General features: G+C 37.1%; 1 protein-coding gene across 1 annotated transcript; it reads left to right on the top strand.

Annotated features, from left to right (window-relative positions):
* RSL1D1 (ribosomal L1 domain containing 1) lies at positions 1 to 7,665 on the top strand. The gene is made up of 9 exons (XM_009816115.2): positions 1 to 36; positions 126 to 265; positions 1,066 to 1,204; positions 1,825 to 1,973; positions 2,137 to 2,238; positions 2,852 to 2,945; positions 3,033 to 3,161; positions 3,940 to 4,146; positions 5,579 to 7,665. The coding sequence occupies exons 1-9, from the start codon at positions 1 to 3 to the stop codon at positions 5,921 to 5,923; spliced, it is 1,341 nt and encodes a 446-aa protein (XP_009814417.2). The 3' UTR covers positions 5,924 to 7,665.
* Positions 7,666 to 7,940: the final 275 nt, after the last annotated feature.

The raw sequence follows: 7,940 nt of genomic DNA, 5'->3' as shown, positions 1-7,940 counted from the left end.
ATGGCGGGTGGGCCGGAGCATCTGGAACGCGCCCAGGTACTGTGTGACGGGAGCGCGGCCGGGCCGGGCCGGGCCGGGCCGGGCTGGGCTGGGCTTTAACTCCGGTTGCTGTCGCGCCCTTGCAGGTGAGGAAGGCGGTGGAGGCCCTCCTGGCTTTCGCCAGAAGCAAGGCCAAGGGGGACGCGCTGCTCCTCAACGAGAGCGAGAACGTCCACCTCCTGGTGACGGTCTGGAAGGTCCCGCGGGTGGCTCAGGTCATCAAAATGTAAGAAATTCAGCCTCGGCCGTGTAGTTACAGGGGTGGCTCGTGTCCTTTGGCGTGGAAAAGAGCACTTTGCCCATTCCGAGCTGAAGGGGTTTGACTGCCACGGTCCTGTCCCGGCAGTTCCCGCGCCGTGAGCCAGAACTGCCGGGTCCGATGCCTGCTCTGCCCCCACTGCTGGGGTGACTGGAAGCTCGGCTGTGCTGCTTCCTGCACACAGAGAGTACTGATTTTGTTGGTTGCCAGTTACAAGGTACGTGCCTTTCAGTCCTGAAGCTCAAGAAAAGAAATCAATTTCTTCTTTGTCATGACCCACCACCAAATCATTAGAAAAAACCCTTCTTCTTTCTTGTGATACCCAAAACTGTATATGAATTATAGGTTTTCTTTGAAACTGTAGTTATGCTATATTGAGAAAGTTTATGTCTATTTATCTGGGCATCAGTACTGCAAAGACTTGTCTAATGACTGGATGCAGCCATGGTGTAAATGAGGAGAATGGGTGGTCCTCCTCATCCTCCCAGGACCTGTGTGGTAACGGCCTCTGGCAGGACAGATGGATTCAGCGGTGTATCTGACTGGAGCTATGGTATATGATTGTTTAACTTTTAGAGTTCTGTGTGCTTTCAGAAGTGTAGGTTCCACTGACGACGTTTAGTAGTTAACAAAGAACAGGATCTAGATACATAGCTTCCCTGCCGTACTTGTTAAAGGGCAATGATCTCTCCATGTAGACCTAGTCCTGGAAAAAACTTATTTCTCCTCTTAGACGTTCCCTGTCCCATCTCGTATTCTCGTTGTAGACCACTGCCCCATGGCATTCGACCAGAAACAGCTGAGGTTTGCCTGTTCACAAAGGATGAACCAAATTTATCAGCAGAACAGACTGAAAATCTGTACAAGAAACTTTTAATCCAGAATGGAATCAGAAGTGTTAGCCAGGTAAAAGAGATATATGATGGTATAGTACAGTACTGTTATTTCTTTCCTCTTGTACCAACAAAAAGGGAAAGTAGTTGTTATTTTCTGCTGTTTAATATTCTAATTTCAATGGTTCTGAGTTAATGATCTCTAGTAAGATTTTTCTGACTATTAAAACTGTAGTTTTTCTAAAATACAAAATTTATTCAGAATAGTTTCTTCAGTTTGAAACAGGATCTTTAGCAATCATGTAATTGCTAGATAAATGCTCTATGTAGTTTGAGTAAGCAACTGGAAAAACTCACAATGTAAAAGAATATTTGAGTTCTTTGCATCTGGATTGGATTGTTTACGCTACTAGCAATAAAACTAGAAAATAATTCTACTGTTGTATTTAACCTTGATTTAGATGTTACCATGTACTCAAGTTCTGTTTGGTGATTCACAGTTACTATACAAGAGATCCATATTGTTTGATTCCTGAAAAAAAAAAGTATCCTTTTTCATTTGATTGTCTTTAATGTTCTGAAATAATGCACCATGATAGACTATCAGTTCTGCAAGTTAATCCTGTGCAGTTCTAAGAAGTATTCTAGGCTGTGTTTTCAGCAGTGGGGACTAAACTGGTACTTGCATTGCAGGTCATCTCATACAAAACTCTCAAAAAAGAGTATAAACTATTTGAAGCAAAGCGTCGCCTCCTGAACAGATTTGATCTCTTTCTGTCTGATGACCGAATTAGAAGGCTTTTGCCCTCACATCTAGGAAAACACTTTTATGAAAGGAAAAAGTAGGTCTTATAATTCTGTGTATCCATTTTGCATTATCTTTTTATGATTACATTCTTCTTAGTAAAGTTTTGGTTGGCTGAGGTTTTTTGCAGGGGGGTGGTGTGGTTTTGTTTGGTTTGGGTTGGGTTTTTTAATATTTTTTTTCTCCTCTTTCTTTTTTAGGGCACCTTTGTCTGTAAACCTGAAAGCCAGAAATCTTGCTAAGGAGCTACAAAAACATATCCAGGGGACTACACTCCCAGTTACCAACAAAGGGTGCTGTTAGTAAGTATGAGTAGATTAATACTTCACCTGAAGGATGGTTGTACCTTAACTGTAGGAATTTTATGTTACTTTTATTCCATTAATATGTGAATAAAAGAGGTTAAGGGTCACCATTCCAGATACGGGCCATTTTGAACCATAACCTGTATAAAGAAATCCGTAGTTCTACTGTTCTACTTACTAAGAAGTTTTACAGTAAAGTTTCACTTTTTGTCTCTTTTCCTTATACCTAAGGAATTTCTAGGCAACTGTCGCTGTCAAACAGCATGTACAATCTTAGAAAAATATTTCTGTTAAATTAGATAAAAACTACTTTCAAAATATTCTATTCTTGTAAGATGTTTTTCATTTATTGTGCATCTGAAAGGAATTCAATTGGTAATATGCATAGTCATATAAGGCAGAAGTTGCGTATCCCAATATGGAGGGGTTAATACAGGTAAGTCTATTCTGACTGTTATTACAAAAGACTTTTGCAATAGCCTGCCATCCTTTATGAAACTAGATAATTGCAGATAGGTGGGCTTTTTTCATTTCTGGGTATGCCTAAGAACAAGTAACTTGAAGTATGTTTATTTGTTCACGTATAAATATTATTCTTTACTTCTTTCAGTACAGCACGTATAGGTCACACTGGAATGAAAGCTGACGAGATAATAGATAATATTATTGCAGCAGCTGAGGTGATGGCTAAGAAGTTACCAAAGGTACTGCTGATGGACTGCATTAAAGCCAAGTTAGTTCATAATTCAGCCTTGTTATTTTCATATAATATACTGTTTTTGTTGTTGCAGAATTGGAAAAACGTAAAAATTCTTCACCTCAAAACACTTAAATCAGTTGCACTTCCGATTTTTACTGCAAACATCTCCAACTTGGATGAGCTTGACAGACAGCCACCTCTCAAAAAAAAGGAAGTAAAGGTAAAAAAATAAAATTTTCAAACTTTCTATAAAATCAGATCAGAAAAACTAGTTCTTTGGCTTCCTTTTATGCATTATAGTGTCTGATGTGTTTGGTTCAAACATTTTAGCAGTTGATCTCAGGCATTTATGGCTGTGAATGGGTTAAGCGCTCCTGACTCTGAGCGCTTCAAACACTTAGTAATACTAAGAAAATCATGGAAACTCCCTGATAGGTTGTAAAGCGAACTGGAAATAATTAAGTGAAGCATTTCTAGTCCTAAATTGTAGGGAGCTGAGATTCATTCTTTTGCTTGTATTGTTTATTTACATTTGGCTTCTGAAAATACACTCATTAACATATACATGTATTCAGACTATGCATCCGTTAGTTGTTGGCTAATCAGTGGCATCTGAATAATTCACAAGCTTATATATTTGTACACATGAGGGGGGACTCACCCACTTTATTAAAAAAAGAAAATAATCAGATATTCTTTTGTACTGAGTTCTGCTTATTATGTTCTTTTGTCTAAAATAAATTTGGAGCATATATATTCAACTTAAAGTCTGTAATTGTGACATTATTATCGTTTACTTAAAAGCCATTTATAATAAACTTCTGAAAGTAATTCATTTTTTCATATTCTACATATGGTGAACCAGTCCAGGTCTATTAAACAACAATATTTAAACTAATGTTGCTAGACCATTTTATTTTTAACCATATTAAAACAATTACTATACATTTAGAAATGTTATGGGGATTTTTCTGAGATGTACTTCCAATTTATTCTAGAAGGGAGAGAACAAGAAACCGAAGAAGGCAGCTAAAAAACTGAATTCAAGTCAAGTCAGTTTGACAACTGAAATTAATACTGCTGCTGCCAAGGAGCTTGCAATAAAAGCAAAAGTAGAAGTAGTCCAAGAACCAGGTGATCGTGATGATGATGAAGAAATTCCACAACTGGTGCCTATGCAAACAACTAGCTTAGCTGAGCTGAAGGTAATTGTTTAATAATATTGAGAAACTCACATTTCAGTTAAAACTGAAGATTTTGAACTATTTAAGTCGTTCATTGCTCCTTAGGGAACAGTGTGTGTCAACACACTTCACATGAACTGGGTTTTTGTGAATATATCACGAAAGCAAGAGTTGAGTGTATGTGTGGGATGTGCCTTAGGGAGATGGTTTGTTTGGGTTTGTTTTTTTTTTGCTTTGGGGGTGTTTTATTTTTTTAGTTAACCCCTCTTACAGACAAAGGAAGCCAGTGGTTATTGTTCTTTTACGTATTTTTCTGAATAGCAGCAGTTTTGTCTAGGTCGAATAACAAGTCTGAAGTCAGAAGAAAGTCTAAATGATTGAGAAACAGCTAGTAAATCATAACATTTCTAATTCAAAATTTCTTGTAAAATTAAATTTTAATGTATTTTAATTTACTATTTTCTGCCTGGAGTGCAAAACTTTGAAAAACAAGTAACATTCTCTAGGATAGTAATATGCAACATTAACAATCACATAATATAAATTGAGAGCTAGCAGCTTGCATGAAATACTGTATGGACTTATTGTTGCCAGTATTGGAGATGATGTGGATCATGTGGATCATGTCATTAACATGTCTGCAAAACAACCAGACTGTTAATACTCCCGTTTAACAAATATCTAGGAAAGATACTTGGATGAATAAAACAGTAACACTTAGAAATAACATAGTTATACTGCATTCATGATTGGAGCATATTCTTAAACTCTAATGACGTACCTCTTCAGGGATGCCCAAACGAAAACTATGATTACATGCAGGCCCACAAAAAAAATTCATACAGCTTGCTTCACATTGCTGTCATGCAACAGGTCTAGATTAGCTCACGTGATGTGATTGCCAGAGCCCTATTTCCAGAGACCTGGGATAGATACAGCTAGAGTTGGGTTGTATGAATTGTTCTGATGACAGCAGTCTTCTTTCATGAGAGCCATTTGGGAATACGTGATGAACTCTAGGGAATACTAGGCCTAGTGCACAAATAAGAGTGCAGTCAGTTTGTGTGTGTGCAGCTGGACTTTAAGTAGAGCTGATCTCCATTCAATCTATTCAGCCTGGAAATGGGGCAAGAGGAGGACTGTGGTTTAAAGCTCTGCCAGCAGAGGTCAGTGACTTGACTGGCCAAGAGGATCCTTGCATCTGTTGAATCCATTTACTTTCTTACTATTTTGTTATTTTTTCATTATTTTCATGATTTGGTTCTGTGTTTAATCCTCTGCTTTCAGATTGAAATGTGAACAGATTATTTGGGCTAGGGCACAGTTCAATCGATACAAAGCATTTGTCATATATAATTTTGATTTTGGTTTTCATTGATCCTTTGTCTTGAAAAACAGTTAAGATGTTTCTTACTTAGGTGGAAGGGTAATTTTTTGTGTGTCTTAAATACAGAAAATGGAACCAAGTCCAGAAAAAGGTGACAACCTGGGCAAGAAAACTAAAACACCCCTTGGTAAGAGAAAGAAACAACACCTAGCTGTGGAGACTCCCAAAACAGAACATAAAGTTACAGAAGAGTGTGCAGAGTTGCAGACATCACCAAAACAGAAAAAAGCCAAGCAGCTCAGCGTGCCAAAGGAAGCAAGAAAAGAAAAAGAGATGAAAAAGACTCCCAAAAAGCCTGAAGCAAAGTCTTTTGCAACACCCAAAGCTGGCAAATCAATACAGTCAGCCAAGAAGTCTTCAAAAACACCAAAGCAAGCACCCAAGAAAGTGCGCAGGCCACAGTCAGCATGAATGTTGTCTGTTGTAACACATTTTACATAGTCATTCAGTGGTGTCTTTTCAGTAAACAAATATATTGATGAAGTAAAATACCTTCTTAAAAAAATCTGCTCATAAGAGCTTTTTTCACTGAGACCTGTAACGATTCATTTGTTTCCTTCTAACTGATGAGTTGGAACAAATAAACTCACAATCTTAATTGGTTCTATTTCTTACCTTTTATCTTTTCCTGGCCCAAACTAAAAGCACTCAAATTCTTTAAGTGTTAAAGGGCAGGGAGGGGACTATTCCAGGAAAAAAAAGCTGAGAAATATTTTATAAGTGACATTTTCCTGAAGCATAGCTTGGGACTGGAACAAAGGCTGAAGCAAGAAGCATGCACACAGAGCAGCAATCTATTTAACATGTGATTTAAAATATGAAATAGCTGCTACCATTTTTTCTTGAATTGTTCAATATAATGAAAACAGGTTGACATCTATTGATCGTATTCCAGATATTTAAGTTAGCAGCCTGATAACAAGCAAACAATGTATTTTTTAGCTATTTTTACCTAAGGTATTTGTGTGTTTAAAAAAAAAAAAAAAAGCATGGAAAATTATACTTACATCGTTTTATGCTTTGATCATTTGTACTTCATGACATCAAGCAAAATCTCCTTACCTTCACTTTTGGGCTTTATTTCTGCTACCAGAACAATTGAGGGTATCCCTGCATGCTGGTTGCAATACTGCAATTTTTTTCATCTGAAAAAAAAAAGGCTGTATGAATTTCGGGTGTGCTAGCTAAGTGAACCAGTCCCATAAAGGCATGAAAAATACGTGCTGTAGAACTGAAAGGTTATATATTTGAAATTTTACAGAGTAACCAAAGTGTTTGCATGATTACTTCACATCCTTCTCAGAGTAAGAATACAAGGCAGACTTGTGCTAGTGGTAAAAATCTTTATTAGCAGTATTTTACTCAAATCCAAGTAGGAAGAAGGTCGTAAGAGACAAGAAGATTCATCAACAGTATGTAACCAGCCTAATTTGAAGAGTTCAAAAAAAATCTATCCCATCTCCTATTTAGGGCATCCCATATCAATAGATTTGCTACCTAGAAAGTAATTGGGTGCTAGATAAAAAGTGGTAAAAGAAACACTAAAGAATATGAAAAGATTCTGGTTGATCCATGGTGTCAACTTTCTGTAACCTGTGAGCTCTTGTTCTAGTCTACCATAAACATTTTTTAATCATGAAACAAACTAATCTTAGCCAACAAAGCAAGTCTGACTCAGTGATCCCTGTTAGATCCATGCTAACAAAAAGATCTGGTCTTGTCCAAAAATAGTCCCATCACTTTCTAGTCTAGGCTGCAAAATACTACTTCACTTCCCTAATAGCGAAGTAAGAGAATCGATACAGAACTCTCCTTTCTGGAAATGTGGTTTTGTATCTAATAATTAATGTTAAAATGTTTCAGAATTTGTAGATGTGCAGAAAATTATGAAATGAAGATATTATCTTCTCTATGAGTAATTGATAGTGAACCGTACTAGCTTGTAGGTGCTGGAAAAATACATCCTTCACATTGAAATACAAGTGCTGCCTTGAAATTCTGCAGCATCTTGAGCCAGTCTATGTTGAGACTGCAGTAGTTAGTCTTTTGCCTTTTCTTTGATAGCAGTTCTGGAATTCATACACCTTGGTAAGACATGTAAAGCATCTGATTGACACAGCTACAAATCAACCCATTGGGGAAAAAAACATATATAAAATATACTATATAGCAGATTTGTTACTTTTGTGTTGCAGAGTATCGAGAATTCTGACAGTTAAATACGATGTAACACTACTGATGTGATTTTTATTCTTCCTATGAGTAATGTACTCTTTTATTAAAAAAATAAATATTTATAATTCAGAAAATCAGTGGGTAATAATTTGATGTAGCTATCGCAGATCTTCATGTGGAGGCATTTGCAGTAGTAACCCTTGCTCAGAAGCAGTAACTTACCATTGTTACAGGGAGGTACATTTCTCAACTC

The sequence above is a fragment of the Gavia stellata genome, chromosome 18 (genome assembly GCF_030936135.1).
Source record: "Gavia stellata isolate bGavSte3 chromosome 18, bGavSte3.hap2, whole genome shotgun sequence".
In the NCBI taxonomy this organism is placed as follows: domain Eukaryota; kingdom Metazoa; phylum Chordata; class Aves; order Gaviiformes; family Gaviidae; genus Gavia; species Gavia stellata.
The sequence above is the reverse complement of the archived record's forward strand: the minus strand, read 5'-3'. Positions and strand labels throughout refer to the sequence as shown.

Coding starts and splice junctions, on each gene's coding strand:
- RSL1D1 (XM_009816115.2), top strand. CDS start 1: ATGGCGGGTGGGCCGGAGCATCTGGAACGCGCCCAG. Junction 37..125: donor AGCATCTGGAACGCGCCCAG/GTACTGTGTGAC, acceptor GCGCCCTTGCAG/GTGAGGAAGGCGGTGGAGGC. Junction 2,239..2,851: donor ACCAACAAAGGGTGCTGTTA/GTAAGTATGAGT, acceptor TACTTCTTTCAG/TACAGCACGTATAGGTCACA.